We start from the raw sequence: 15,697 nt of genomic DNA, 5'->3' as shown, positions 1-15,697 counted from the left end.
GAGGCGCCTCTAAGCCCCGCGTGGCCTGGGGGCCCATCAGCATCATTAGCTCAGAGCCCACAGGGTGGGCGTCTGAGGGTGGCCGGAAGACAGGGCTGATGCCAGAGCCCCCGACTATACCTTTCTCAGCCTCTGCTGTGTTGGGGTCTCTGTCTGAGGCTCGGGTACCCCTCGTGCTGGGTATGGTGGCTCCCCACCTGTGTCGCCGGTGCCTCCCCGAGCTGACTTTGGCTTGGTTGGTGGAGTTCCTTCCAGCTGGTGGATGCTGAGGGGGCTGGGCCTGGGCCTGGCTGCCCTGCCCCTCTGCCCCAGTCAAGGCCCCCACTGTTCCTGCGGACTGCCCCTTCCCCTCGTTAAAATATCTGGGTTGCCTGCTGGGGAGGGGGTGCCTGGGTATCTTGAGCCTATGCTTCCTCGGGCTTGGGGTGGCTCACGGCCCCAGCCCCCATCTCGTTTCCCAACTCCTCTGCTGCAAGCTGAGGCTTCTTCTATGCTGGGGGCTGGTTCTCGGCCCTAGGACACGCTGTCTGGCTGTGGCCTTCCTCCCCAGTCCCGCAGAGGCACGGCACCTGCCTGCGCTTCAGTGACAGGGTAGCCCCTTCCTGGACGGTCTCAGCGCTGCTCCCACGAAACAGCCGTGCCTGCACCATGACCGGACGGGCTGGGACACTGGTTTCTGCCAGTACCTGGGGGCCAGAGGCCCTGCGGCCCCTTCCCACTTGCCTCTGCTTCTCCCTGGCCACTGCCGTGGTGGCCTCCCACTCCTCCTCATCTCGAATGAGCTTCAGTAACTCCAGGAAAGTGGGCGCACACCCTCGCTGCTCCAGGAGCTTGAGCTTGCCCTGGAGGGCGGTGCTCACGGAGGCCTGAGCCAGGACGTGTTTCAGGCGAATCATGTCTGCGCTTCTCACTGACCAGGGGCTGTGCTGCAGGGCGTTCTGCGGCAGGGGCTCTAACCGTAGCAAAAAATCAGAGACTCTCTCTCCGGACTTCTGGCATGTCTGGAGGAAGTTTAAGTGTGAGGTTCTATAGTCCTCTTTACTCCCGAAGATCTGCTTCAGGGTGTCCAGGCACTGCTCCACAGTCATGGAGTCATTGTTGGCCCGCAGCACCTGTATGAGGGACAGGGCGGGGCCCTCTAAGCTTTCCAGGAAACGCCGCTGCTTCTCTACCTCAGGCACCTGCCACATCTGCATCATCTCAGTCACCTGCTCTAGCCAGACTTCAGAGTTCTCTTCGCCTGGGTCTGGGAATGTGCTTCCCGAAAACACCTTCAGTTTTGGGTACCACATGCTTTCTTTCAGAGGCTGCGGGACTGGTGGCTCGACTTGAGCCAAGCCTTTTGGCTCTACGTCCTCAGGGTAAGTGCTATGCCCCAGGGTATTGACCACATCTACCATTCTCCGGCCCTCATCTTTCAGGAAGTAGTTCAGTCTGTTGATAAATTCATCATCTGGGCTACGGGACTTCACCACCACTTCCCAGGTACCTCCCTTTCCTGGGATCTGATTGGGCATCGTAGCATAATTGACCTCGTCGGCCAATTCAATGAAAACTGCCTTAGAGTTGTCTTCCCTTCTGAACGTTCTGCCCAGCACACGGTAGGCACACAGGGGCTGTAAGCCCGCCTTCAGGGTCTCTGTAATTTCCTCTTCACTACACTCCACGGGGATGCCCGCGATCAGCACGGCCTTCCTGGGGTCCAGGTCCATCCCCTTGCACCAATCTTCCAACAGATTCACAGCCATTGCTCCCACTACCTATGGACAGATTCACAGCCATTGCTCCCACTACCTATGGACTGACCTAATGCTAGGGGCAGTAATCAGCTCACAGCGTCTGACCAGGACTCAAGGAATTCTGAGTCAATGCCAAGTATGAAGGCAGAATCGTTCCGGGTTTCCACAGCCTCTGCTTGCCGTGGCCGCCTCCTCCAAGTCCAAGGACTCGTCTGCGTGTACTGGAGGCGTCTGCTGGAGACGCCTGCAGGCCGGGGCGCCTGTGCACCACGACCACCGCGCGTCCGTGGCCCCTGTTCGCGCGGCTCATTCTCCTGTAATTCATTTCTAATCTCATAGCGTTGTGGTCAGAAAAGATGCTTGATATGATTTCAATTTTCTTAACTTTACTGAGGCTTGATTAGTGACCCAAGGTGTGATCTATCCTGGAGAATGTTCCATGTACACTTGAGAAGAAAGTGTAATCTGCTGTTTTTGGATGGAATGTCCTATAAATATCAATTAAATCTGGAAAAAAAAAAAAAAAGAATGAAAAAAGGACTTCTCTGGTGGCAGAGTGGTTAAAGACTCCGCCTGCCAATGCAGGGGATACGGGTTTGATCCCTGGTCCAGGAAGAGCCCAAGTGCCGTGGAGCAACTACGCCTGTGCACCACAACTACGGAGCCTGCGCTCTAAAGCTTGCGAGCCACAACTACTGAACCCGAGTGCCACAACTACTGAAGCCCACACGCCTAGAGCCCGTGATCCACAACAAGAGAAGCCACCACAATGAGAAGCCCATGCACCGCAATGAAAAGTAGCCCCTGCTCGCCGCAACTAGAGAAAGCCCGCACACACCAATGAAGACCCACACAGCCAAAAATAAAGAAATAAAATAAATAAATGTATACAAAAAAGAGAATATAAAAAAAAAAAAACCTACATGAGGGTCTCAATCGATGCTGGCAAAGCATTTGAAAAAAGTCAACAGCCTTCCATGATAAAAATACTCAACAAACCAAAGAAGTTTTAAAAAGCTACCTCAGCACAATAAAGGACATGTATTGACAGCACACAGCTAACATTACACTCAATGGTGAAAGACTGAAAGCATTCCCTCTAAGATCAGAAACAGGACAAGGATACTTGCTCTTACTTCTAAAAACTTATTCCTGGAAATCCTAGTAGGAACAAGAACAAGTAGGCAAAAAAAGAGATAAAAGGTATCCAAATATAAAAAGGAAACAAAATTATCTGTTTAAAACCAATATGATCTAATTTGTAGAAATCCTGAAGATTCTGGAAAAAAAAACAAAAAACAACAAACCCTGCTAGAAATACTAAATTACCAGACATTTAATCAACATGCAAAAATCAATGTATTTCTATACAACAAAAATTCCACCATGAGGGGGCTCTTCCCCAATCAAACACTCACATGGAAAACAGAAAACAAAAACACTAATAGTAACATCAAATACATAGACCTGATGATAAAATTAATAAAATCAAGACCACTTGTTACCCATAGGAATGTACAAAAATGAAAGCAGCAGTGCTGTAAACAAAAAAATGACAGCTCACCATTGATAAAGTATCACTCCACAAACTGTCTCATTAAGACGCTTCAAAATTAGCTGTGACGGTATAATGAACAATGGCACGCACAGGCGACAAAAAATATGGCATGACAGTTGAGTCAATAGCCTAACACGAGAATGTGAACTTGGACAATGTTATCTCTAGGAGAAATTCCTATACCATTTCTTGAGGCTCAAACGACGGTAATTATTACACGTGAGCAACACTGTCACAGTGCCTTTGAGACAGGTTTTGGTGATATTCCTCAAAACCAGAAAAAGAACTGCAAAGACTTATCAGGGTCTTAAAACATAGGAGGGAAAGTATTCTCCATCAAAAATTTTGTTACACAGCAAACCCATTCCACAGTATCCACCAGAAGTTGTCCATTAACTACAGGTACATTATCAAGGAAAGAAACGAGATAAAATTTCAGTCCCTAGAAGCATGTCTTTCAAAAGCAACTTTCAAAGACAAAATCATGCAAACTTAGGAGAATATTAAATCAGAAAGAATATATATTTCCTAAGTACAGCAGTAAGAAAGGAAAAAAATATAAGATATGGGGTTCAGATATTATGGGTCCTTGACATGGAATCATGAGCTCAACCCATAGATTCCAAGATAGAGCCAGAAAGATTCATATGTTCTCCCCATGTAGGACTGGGGATTAATACGAGGATCTCTCTGTCCACCGTCTTTAGAGTTTCCCTAAGTTACAATAACAGAAGATCTAATGCACCTCCCTATTACACACATCCCTGATGGGTGTGGCAAAGTCAGAACAGAAGAAATGGCCGACGGATCTAACCAAGCAGACAGGGCTTGAGAAAGCTCCATGCAGGTTCTGAGGTGCCAGATGGAATGAAACAGCAAGCAGTGTTTTCCCATCTTATAATTAGATCTTTTAAAAAACATCAGATGGGGGTGTAATCCAGAAAGGCCCAGGGACTGGAGTCTGGAGGCATCAGCTCTGATCTATATGGACTGAAAACTGAGCATTCAAGAGAATCAAGTCCAAAAGGAGAGATGAGAGAGCAAGAGACCCTTTTATTTTAAAAGTTTCCAGTTGGGTGTTTTAAATACTTAAGCACTGGAAAAAACTCCTGGTGTATCATGAAGTGGGCAGACCATCTAAAGAAATGGCACATTTAAACTCCTGAGGCCTGAGACATCAAGGCATTGAGTTCAGTTAAGCAAGGCATGGGATTCCAAAAGGCAAATAAGGGTAAATGCAAAGATACCCTCCCAACATTTGGAAGGAAGTTATCCTCACCCACAAAGATCAGGTTCCTGTAGGTCTCCAACATCACGTCCCTGTACAAGGCCCTCTGAGCAGGGTCCAGGCATTCCCACTCCTCCTGAGAGAATTTGATGGCCACATCATTCAATGTCAACTGACCCTGAAAGAAAAAACACATTTCACCAAGTGTGAAAGAGTTTATTTGTGTATTCCACTAATAAAACACTGATTCAGGGGTTTCCCTGGTGGTGCAGTGGTTAAGAATCCGCCTGTCAATGCAAGGGACACGGGTTTGAGCCCTGGTCCGGGAAGATCCCACATGTCGTGGAGCAACTAAGTCCATGCACCACAACTACTGAGCCTGTGCTCTAGAGCCCGTGAGCCACAACTACTGAGCCCGCACGCCTAGAGCCCGTGCTCCACACCAAGAGAAGCCACCACGATGAGAAGCCCACGCACAGCAACGAAGACTAGCCCTCGCTCGCTGCGACTAGAGAAAGCCCACGTGCAGCAACGAAGACCCAATGCAGCCAAAAATAAATAAATAAATGTATATATATAAAAAAATACTGATTCAAAATTAGAAAAGTTATTACTATTATACATTAATTTAGCAGATTAAGAAAAAAATTATCACAATAATAAAGTTTAAAACTTACTGGAAAATTAAAAACCATTTAAAAAAAAAGGAAAAAAATATTGCAATTAAGCAAGAACATTTCACCAAACATGATGATCAGAAGGAAACACTCGGAGAGAAGTTAACGCTCTTACACTGTTGATGGGAATATAAATTGATGCAGCCATTATGGAAACCAGTGTGGATGTTCCTCAATGAATTAAAAATGGAGCTGCCATATGTTCCAGCAATTCCACTCCTGGGCATATATCCAGACAAAACTATAATTCAAAAAGATACATGATCCCCTATGTTCACATGATCATTATTTACAAAATTCAAGACATGGAAACAACCTAAATGTCCACTGACAAATGAATGGATAAAGAAAATGTGGTGTATATATACAATGGAATATTACTCAGCCATAAAAAAGAATGAAAGAATGTCATTTGCAGCAACCTGGATGGACTTAGAGATTATCATACTAAGTGAAGTAAGTAAAAAGACAAATACCATGTTATCACTTATATGTGGAATCTAAAATACGACACAAATGAACATATTTACGAAACAGACATACTCACAGAGAACAGACTTGCGGTTGCAGGATTGTGGTGGGGGGAGGACTGCAAGTTTGGGATCAGCAGATGCAAACTAGTATATATAGGATGGAGAAACTACAAGGTCCTACTGCAGAGCACAGGGAACTATATTCAATATCCTGTGATAAACCAGAATGGAAAAGAATATATATACGTATAACTGAGTCACTCTGTTGTACAGCAGAAATTAACACAACATTGTAAATCAACTATACTTCAATAAAATTTAAGAAAAAAAAAACAGAAGGAAACACTCAGTGCATTCCCACTGACATTACAGTGGAGTGAAGGGGGCCGGCCAGGGCTCCTGACTTTCACCACGGTACAGTGTGGCTGAGCACGGACCACTAAAGAAAGTAACAGGAGGAAAACAGAGAACAAGAGCGAGACACAGAAACTGCATGTCAGAGAGTTAAAACTGTTAACATTCACAAATCTAAGGACACAGAAAAGCTAAAAGTGAAAGGATGGAAAAAGATATTACGTCCCAAAGATAGCAGGGATGACTGCATAATATCAGACAAAATGAACTGAAGAGAAAATTTGACATAAGACAGAAAGGACATTATATTATTATAAAAAAGGGTAACTCTCAAAGATATAACAATTATAAATATTTAAACACCTAACAGAGTTCCCCTCAATACCCCAGTGTTAAGTACCAGTGGAAGCAAAGAGAAGACCAAAAGGAAACAGAGCACCTGAACAACACTATAGACTCACAAGACCACAGAGATCACCCCATCCAACAAAAGCAGAAAACACATGCTTCTCAAGCACACATGAAACATTCTCCATCACAGACTACATGTTAGGCCACAAAGCAAATCTTAGCAAATTCAAGAAGACTCAGATCATAAAATGTATTTCTCCAAACATAATGAAACCGAACTTCAAAAAGCCAGCAGAAGGAAAACAGAAAAATTTCAAAAATGTAGAAATGAAACAATTCATTTTTAAACCAATACTTGAAAGAAGACAAGGAAACTTTTAAAATATCTAAATGAAAGTAACAACACAACATACTAAAAATTATACCGTCAAGCAGTACAAAAAGGAAAGTCTACACTGCTAAACATCTACAACAAAAAAGAGAAGAGAACACAAATCAGGAATATATTCACTACAAGGAAGGAGAAAAAGAAAAAACTAAACAAAAAGTTACTAGAAAGAAACAGAGAAGAAAGGTTAGATGAGAGATAAATGAAACAGAATGTAGGAAAACAAAATAAAAATCAAACAACCAAGAGTTGGTGTTTTAACACTAGGCAGGAAACAGATTGCAACTGATGTCACAGAAATGTTTTTTAAAGGAAGATAAGGGAGAACTATGAACAATAATGCCTACAAATTACATAATCTAGAAGATACAGGTAAGTTCTTACAAACGTCAAACCTAACCAGGCCTAATCATTACAAAATAAAAAATTTGAATAGAATTATAACTGGGAGATTCAAGCAGTAATCAAAAATCTCAAACAAGGAAAAACCCAGGACAAGATAGCCTCACTACTGAATTGTACCAAACATGTACAGAAGAATTACCTCTAATCCTGCTAAAATCTTCTTGAATAGTCTCAGAGGGAACACTAGCAAATTCCTTCTATGGAGCCTGCTTAACTCTGATACCAAAGCCAGAAAAAGATGCAAGAAAAGAAAACTACAAAACCAATATCCCCCACACATACTGATGCAAAATCCTTAATAAAATACTACAAAATAAAATTCAACAGCACATGAAAATGTATTCAAATCAACACCAAGTACATTTTATTCCTATAATGCAAGGCTGACTCAACATAGAAAAATCAATTAATGTGATATAACACGTTGACAGAATAAAGGAAAAAAACACATATGATCATCTCAATTGATGCAGAAATAACCCACTTAACAAAATGCAGCAACCTTTCAAGATATAAACCCTCAACAAACCAGAAACAGTGAACTATCTCGACATAATAAACACCAAATATGAAAAGAACACAGCTAACATTATACTCTACAGTCAAAGACTAAAAGGTTTTCCTCTCACATCAGGAGGAAGGCAAGCATGCACACTCTCTGCTATGCACACTCACTACTATTCAACAAAGTACTGAAAATCCTACCAAAGCCATTAAATGGAAAAAGAAATCAAAGATACTCAAACTAAAAAAGAAGTATCTTTTTTTGTGGGTGACAAGTTTTATATGGACAAACCACAAAGACACTACAAGAAAACAACTATGTCGGGACTTCCCTGGTGGCGCAGTGGTTAAGAATCCGCCTGCCAATGCAAAGGACACGGGTTCGAGCCCTGGTCCGGGAAGATCCCACATGCCCCGGAGCAACTAAGCCCGTGCGCCACAACTACTGAGCCTGTGCTCTAGACCCTGCGAGCCACAACTACTAAGCCCGTGTGCCACAACTACTGAAGCCTGCGCGCTCTAGAGCCCGTGCTCCACAAGAGAAGCCATCGCAGTGAGAAGCCCAAGCACCTCAAGGAAGAGTAGCCCCCGCTCGCTGCAACTAGAGAAAGCCCGTGCACAGCAACGAAGACCCAACACAGCCCTAAATAAATAAATAAATAAATAAATTTTTAAAAAGAAAAAGAAAACCCAACTATGTCAAAAAAAATTTTTAGAAAAGTTAGATAAAAAAATTAACATGCAAAAATCAGACAAATTTCTATATGGAATGAAAAATGTCAAAAAAAATTAAGAAAACAATTCCATTAACTACAGCATTAAAAAGTACAGAATACTTAGGAATAAATTAGCCAAGGAGGTGAAACACTTGTACACTGAAAACTACAAAACTTGTTACAAGTAATCCAAGGAGATACACACAAATAGAAAGATATCCTGTACGCACGCACTGGAAGACTTAATATTCTTAAAATGACCACAGTCCCAAAGTGTTCTATAGATACAACAGAATCCCTGTCAAAATTCCAACGGCAATATTTGCAGTGACAGAAAAAGCCATGGTAATAAAACATGCTTTGCAGTAGTACAAAAAAACATGGTAAAAAAACATGCTAAGAGAATCTCAAAGGACCCAAAATGGCCCAAATACTCTTGAAACAGGAGGGAGATGGAGAAGGCCCTTTCTGAATATCAAAACATATTACATACAAATTAATCAAGATGGTGTGGTACTGGCATGAACACAGACACATAAAGCAAAGGAACAGAACAGAATGCTCACAAGTAATCCTTGGCATGTATGTAAACTGTACTCACAAGGGTGGTAAGACTACACCATGGAAAAAGGACAGTCTCAGTAACAAATGGTGCTGGGAAACTGGACATCTACCAGCAAAAGAATCAAGTAGGAACCTTACTTGCATAAAACAGAAAAACTTCTCTGTCATGAAAAAGGCAATCAACAGAGTGTAAAGACAACCCCTGAGAAATGGAGGGGAAGAAAATGACTTGAAGAATCCAGAGAATTTTGCTGATTTCATAGTTTAAAATCGATGATGGAATAAAACACCCTCTATCACTGATGTCTCTTTCTGAACTTTCCATTCCATTTTCCAATCATTCAGATTTTGAACTCAGTGACTCACTCATTTAGCTTCTAGTGTATTATAAAAAAAAATCAGAACAAATTTCTTGTTATTGTTCAGTTTTCCAGAATTTACCAAGTATTGTGCATATTCAGATGACTTCCATGAACAGGATAGGTCACAGAATTTACAGAGAGCGGACGGTGCATTCAGACGAAGCCCTTTAACAATACCTGCTGCCCAACAGCACTGAGACCCCATCCACAATCCACAGGTGTGAAGCCCTGCCTAAGACAATGTCCACTGGAACCTCAGGGGAGATGAAATCTAAGTGGACATGACAGGGACTGAGGGAAGGCACTAGATAAAGGTGAAGGTACAGGTGTCAGGAAGGATACCTCAGAGGGAGACAAGATTAGCAAGTCCAATTGAGGGCACTTCGGAAAGGAAAGACTGAAGAATCAACTGAGAATATGACTTTACCTCAGAAAGAGCCATTCCTGACTCCTTTTCTTTTCCCTCTCTTAAGGGCTTCTTTGTTAAGACAACAGGACTCTTTAGAGGTCTATCCTGAGAGTTGGAAACAGGCTGTTTAATGCTTAGAATCGACACACCCCCTTCCTGAGTCACCACCACACACACAGGGAAGACCTCAGCATGTGGAACAGACAGTCCCCTGCTGCCCACTGTCCCAGGAGGGACTCAGGACCGTAAACTCCCACACAGAGACCAACAGGTGAGTTTTCCCACCCTTTCCTTCAGATCAGGCTCCCCTCCTGGTGATGCCCTCATGTGCACAGCAGCAGCGGGCACCTCAGCTGGACCCGATGACCCCCTTCAGGTCACAGACCAGCCCTGATCCATCCCCACACAGAGCAGAGCCCCCTCAGCCTCAGCCCAGATCTCAGCCCTCAGGAACGGGGGGACTCAGAGTCATGATGCTCAGTGAGGGATCCAGATTGGAATCACCTGGGGCACCTTAAGGATTACTGACGCTGGGCCCCATCCATACTACTGGAAAGCAAACCTCTTGTTATATGAAGGGGATATATGAAGATGCTTTACTCAAATCAATGTGAAGTCTGGGTGGAGCCCAGCACACCTCCCACGTTCTTTTTTTCCCAAGCTCCATTAACGTATAATTGATGAATAAACATGGTGTACATATAAGATACACAATGTGATTATTTGGCAGATATATACACTGTGTAATAATTATCACAAAAATTACATGTGAAGACACCCAAGGACCCACTAAACCTAAGATACCATACTTCCATTTACAATGATTCCAGCCCGAACACTGTCATCTCCAAAACCTACTAATTAAAAAAGAGACACATGCAATAATGCACGTGCCACAGTCAGACCACAACCTCTCCCAATGAAATAGCCCAAATTCTCCACTGTATCTTTCAAAGTGCATCTGAAATGGTCTTCACTTACACAATACAATGCTCAAAAATACCAAAGGTAACCCATAAAATGATCTCTAAAATTTTCTGTATATCACTTTAAGGGTTGCACGATGATTCTCTCACTCTCAAAAGACCCAACATGAGTCAATGTACAGAGTGGATTCTGTGGGGCACCCTACAGATCCATTCCCTCAGGACCATGGCGCCCATCCACCTGTACCCAGAGCGTGCTGTTCGCACAGCTCAGGTCATATCTCTAAGAGCATAGGAGGAAAACGTTTGTCTTTCTAAATCCACTGCCTTCATTCCTACTCAGGTGTGACCATGAGTTATTCAATGTAACCAATGCATGCAATCCTCAGTCTCAGCATGTGTCCCAGGGAACCTGAGCCAGGACCTTACGGCGATTCAGTGCGTGTAATGAAGCCCACAACTACACATACCACCTCAAGGTGCTCCGACCACAATTAAGACATCCCTTTCAAATAGTTCTCCAGATGCCTTGACCCCACAATGGACAGGTGCCCACACCATTCACTTGGCTCACCCTGAAGCCCACACTGGCTACCACATCCCTCCTGAAGACCCCTACAGGCTGCCCTCCAGCTTCCCAACTGTTCTGCCTCTCCTCCACGCACTCATGGGCAAACAGGGCTAAAAGGCACAAGGACCTCTCAGCAAAGCCATCGCAACAGGAATACACACAAGCTGCCACCCAAAGGACACTGGCCATTCAGTATGAAGGTCAAGAAGTCGGCCATCCTGGGAAAACTGACCAACACTTGGGAACGTCATGAAGTCCAGTTACAAAGGCATGTGAGTTCATTCACGGAGACTCAAAGCAGACAGTCCCCAAGTTTCTTGACTCCTGTTCTACCCACTCACAGGTAATTAAGAGACACCCTAGCTCTTTGAGGGAGGCCTCCTTCATGCCCCACTGGGGTCTGGACTTCTGCCCACCCTCAGCAGAGTGAAATCACTACCCCTGACTCTGAGCAGAGAAGCTGCTGGAAGGCAAAGCTCCTGTGCAAGGGGGCAGCTGGTCACCTGACGCGCACAGCCTGGAACACCTGGGGGCTACAGCAGAGCACTGACACAGCAGACTAAACATGGGGACACGTCACCCACTGCTTGAGGACACCAGTTGCATAGGGCTTTTTAGGCCTCCCTACATCTTTTTGCTCTTGAGTAATTAAACAGACACATAAGGTAAGGATCAATTAGAGTGGAAATGTCCAAAACAAGTGTGAGAACCATCCTCATTACCTGCCCTGGCACCTTGGTATTTCCTGAGGAGTACTCAGCCCAATCAACAATCCTAGCCTTGAAAACATCCCCAGAGTGAGGTGTTGCAGTGACCCTGGGAAGACGAGGAACACTGTGTCCTTCGGTGGAGGTTAAGCAGGAAAGACTAAAAATAATCAATACACAAGTACATTTCTGTTGAGGGTGACTGATACAGAGGCAATAAAACCTGGGTAATTTCACAGAGATTGTCGGAGGAAGGGGAAGGGGACACATCTTTGAAGTAAGATGTGGAGGACAAAAGGCCTGAGCCATGGTGACTTAAAGGCCAACGGTAAGAACAGGAACTAAGATCTGAGACAGAAAACGTGTTGGTGCTTGGGAACAGAAAAAGGTGAATGTGTCCGAGGCAGAGTGAACCATGAGGAAACGGTTACTTCCCAAGATGAGGCTGGAGATACTGGCAGGGCCCTGAGCATGATACAGGGCTGTGCAGACACAGTGAGGAGACTGGACTTGGTCGTAAAGACAAATAACAGCCAGTGGAGATATGAGTGCCAGGACTGACATAAACTCTCTTCAAATTTAAACTTTCTGCAGAGAAATACATCTCACTATGGTCACTTTAACTCTGAGCCTATGTTCTTGTCTCCTTTCTAGGGTTTGTTTTACTTTTACATTCTGGGATGACTGTGACCCATTTAAATTTCTAAATACAACTAGACACTCTCTTCAAAAATAATTGCCACACACGGTGGGTGGGGGTGGGGGTGGGGAGGGATGATGGGAGATTCAGATTGCCATATACACACTATGATGTATAAAATAGACAACTAATGAGAACATACTGTATAGCACAGGGAAGGCTATACAGTATGTTCTCCATACTCTGTGGTGACCCAAATGGGAAGGAAATCCAAAAAAGAGGGGATATGTATACATATGGCTGATTCACTTTGCTGTACATCAGAATCTGACAGTACAGCAGTGTAAAGAAACTATACTCCAACTAAAAAGTGCTACTTATACTTTTTATTAAAACTTTATCCGTAAAATAAAACTATAATGATATATACTAAAAGATTAATACCATCTTTTTTGAGTGGGATTAGAAATGATTTCCATTTTCTTCTTTTTGTCTGTATTTTCACATGGGCTTGATATTACCTTTGCAATAAATATATACTCAAAAAAAAAAAAGAACTGCCACACACAGACACACACCCAATTTCGCCAATGAATTCAGGGGTTAAGTGTTGCTCAGACTGAGAATTTCTGGTCTAGTCTCTCATCTCTATGTTACAAGTGGGCTCCCTGAGGCCCAGAGGGGGCACGTTTCGGAGAAGGTCTGAATTGACTGAACAGAATCAGGTGGAAATGAATTCCGAAAAGGTCACCCGAAGGGCCTCTTCCTTTCAAGAGGTACCATGTGCTGACAGTTATTTCTTACCCAGTCCTCTACCCCCTGACAAGAAATGTAAGGGGGTGAAGGACAACTGTCTGAGTCAAGTCACTGCCCCATGGCTAAATAGGAACTGAATATGGAAGTCATCTTATGATTCAAATAATTACAAAATGCACAAACCTTATAGCCAGTTTTTCAATTCTGATCCTTGTCTATGTGAGTCAAACAAACAAAATTTACATTTATTAGATTTTAAAGCCAGAAATCAATATATCACGACTTAATTGTCCACATCCAAAGAACTCACCACCCATCTGGACCCCATTTCTCCCTTGTACCTGCACTACTACATCTTTACATTTCCTTAGGTTTATCTGTCTCCCTATTTCTTTCTCTGTGTCCATCTTTTTTTTCCCTTCTGCTCTGCTGCTGTTCCTGCCCTCCTCTCTGTTTCCTCCCTCACCCCTGTGCTGCCCCACTCTGCGACCTGCTTCCCCTCTTGTTGCTCTCTCCGCCCAACCTTTCTGACTGTCCTGAATATCCGTATCTTTCTTCCCGATCTCGGCCCCCTCTCTCATCCCCTGGTTACGGCGTTTCCATCCCGGCCACAGTCGCTTCCGCCCCACTCTGTGGCACCACCAGGTGGCTGTACTTCCCATCGGCTCTCTCTTCCTCTGCTCTTCTAGTTCCTAGTTGTTCCTCTCTTGCTCTCCCAGAGCCACGTGGCTCTGAAGGCCAAGGTTCAAACTCCATTCTCTCCGGCCACTCTCTGCGTGAAGCGCCTCGCCACTGTATTGTCCTCCATTCTACTGGTGATCCAGGGCCCCTCTTCCCACGCTGCTGTGCCATGGGTTCTCCCCCATTCCTTCAACATCTCAGTTATTCCTACTTCTCTGTCAGTGGCTCCGTCTCTACTCCTCCTACTTTCCATCGCCCACGTGTTTCCAGAAATGGCGACTAAATAACATACCCGCCTACCGGAAAAGAGATATTTTCCAGCGGGTGGAATTCGGGAAGAAGCAACACTGGGTGTCACACGTCTGGCCCAGGTCACCTCCCCCTTCGCGGGGTGAGGGGAAGGGCTGACTACGAAGGGGAGGCCGGGGGAGCCGAAGGACCGGCCTGAAGAGACGCGAGGACAGAGGGGCTGGGAGGGAGGGAGGGGGGGGGGTCTCCGGAGAGGGGCGGGCTCTCCAGAATCCCAGGACCGGGGAGACGACGCGGCCTGTCCGGGAGCGGGGCGGCCGGCGCTGCCCTCCAGGGGCCGAGGGGTCGAGACTGGGGGCGCGAATCCACCTCGCGGAAGAGGACGCTACGGGGTGGGCCACTGAAGGTTTGAAGCAGGAAAACGGCGCTAAAGACCGTGTCTACGTGGACTGAAGGCCGTAAAGCGAAGGGCAGGGACCTCAAAGCGATTTCAAACCCAAAGGAAAACATACCCGACCTCTAACGGCGACGTCTGGATCTATTAGGTAGGAGGCCGGATGCTGGGATTTACGGTTCATCGTAACTCCGAAGCCAGTAGGTTGCAGTACGAGGAGCAGCGAAGCACAGATCTTCACTAGCGAAGCGCAAATTACCTCTGCGTCTTACCTCGTACCGTGACCTTCAAAACATGGCCCCCGTTTCCGGTTCCGCAGGTAACTACTAATTCGGGGGAGAGGCGGGGCTTCTGGGGCGGGGCCTGGGCGGAGCGCTGTGTGCGAGGGGCGGGGCGAGGAGGGAGCCCAGCCGCTGGGATGGCCGGAGGGCGGGTAGTCACTTTCATCAAAAACTAAGACGTTTCCTCTTAACTTAAAAACGGTTTAAATAAAAAGCTCCGCCCGCCCGCCCCCCCTCCCCGCCGCACAACAGGTTGCTCTAAAGTCCCGTTAGTGAGGCTGAAGCAATTCAGAGCTCTGGAAACTTGGGTCTCCGAGTGGTAGCTGTGGGGCGGTGACTGGAGCCTGGAACATTTCCTGCAGTTAGAACTAATAAAAGCAATTCAGGAAACAAGAGCTGGACTTGTCTTTCTATTACAAACTAGAATGACAGAATTACAAAACTCTGGGTAGGATGGGCTTTTTCACACTGAAAACTCTACAGAACAGACATTCTGTTTCTATTTCCTGCTCACTCAGGAGGCCAAACTCAACGCTCTGCTCATTTCCAGACAATCAGGGACTAGACCTGAGATCTGAGACTGGTGAACTAAGGCATGTGATAATTCAGGGCACTAACCGTTGCTATAAAAAGAGCAATAAATTGTAGTACTCTTTTTTAGGTAAATTATTTTTTGATTGCTTTGCTTCTTTTTCCCTTTTAAAACCTGCTTTCCCCCGGAGTATGATAGAGAAATACTTGAGATACATCACTATTCAGTAAAG

The 15,697-nt window shown here is 45.0% G+C and overlaps 1 protein-coding gene across 1 annotated transcript; it reads right to left on the bottom strand.

Moving 5' to 3' along the window:
• Nucleotides 1-1,830: 1,830 nt before the first annotated feature.
• Nucleotides 1,831-14,925, bottom strand: LOC133077757 (zinc finger protein 785-like). The gene is made up of 4 exons (XM_061172514.1): nt 14,771-14,925; nt 4,577-4,703; nt 2,165-2,246; nt 1,831-2,053 (listed from the first exon to the last, which is right to left on the bottom strand). The coding sequence occupies exons 1-4, from the start codon at nt 14,834-14,836 to the stop codon at nt 1,831-1,833; spliced, it is 498 nt and encodes a 165-aa protein (XP_061028497.1). The 5' UTR covers nt 14,837-14,925.
• Nucleotides 14,926-15,697: the final 772 nt, after the last annotated feature.

Source organism: Eubalaena glacialis, chromosome 18 (assembly GCF_028564815.1).
Source record: "Eubalaena glacialis isolate mEubGla1 chromosome 18, mEubGla1.1.hap2.+ XY, whole genome shotgun sequence".
Classification (NCBI taxonomy): Eukaryota; Metazoa; Chordata; class Mammalia; order Artiodactyla; family Balaenidae; genus Eubalaena; species Eubalaena glacialis.
Note: the sequence above shows the minus strand (reverse complement) of the source record. Positions and strands in the feature narration are given on the sequence as shown.

Coding starts and splice junctions, on each gene's coding strand:
- LOC133077757 (XM_061172514.1), bottom strand. CDS start 14,836: ATGAACCGTAAATCCCAGCATCCGGCCTCCTACCTAATAGATCCAGAC. Junction 4,704..14,770: donor ACGTCGCCGTTAGAGGTCGG/GTATGTTTTCCT, acceptor TTTTTCTTTCAG/GGTCAGTTGACATTGAATGA. Junction 2,054..2,164: donor GTACATGGAACATTCTCCAG/GATAGATCACAC, acceptor AATGAATTACAG/GAGAATGAGCCGCGCGAACA.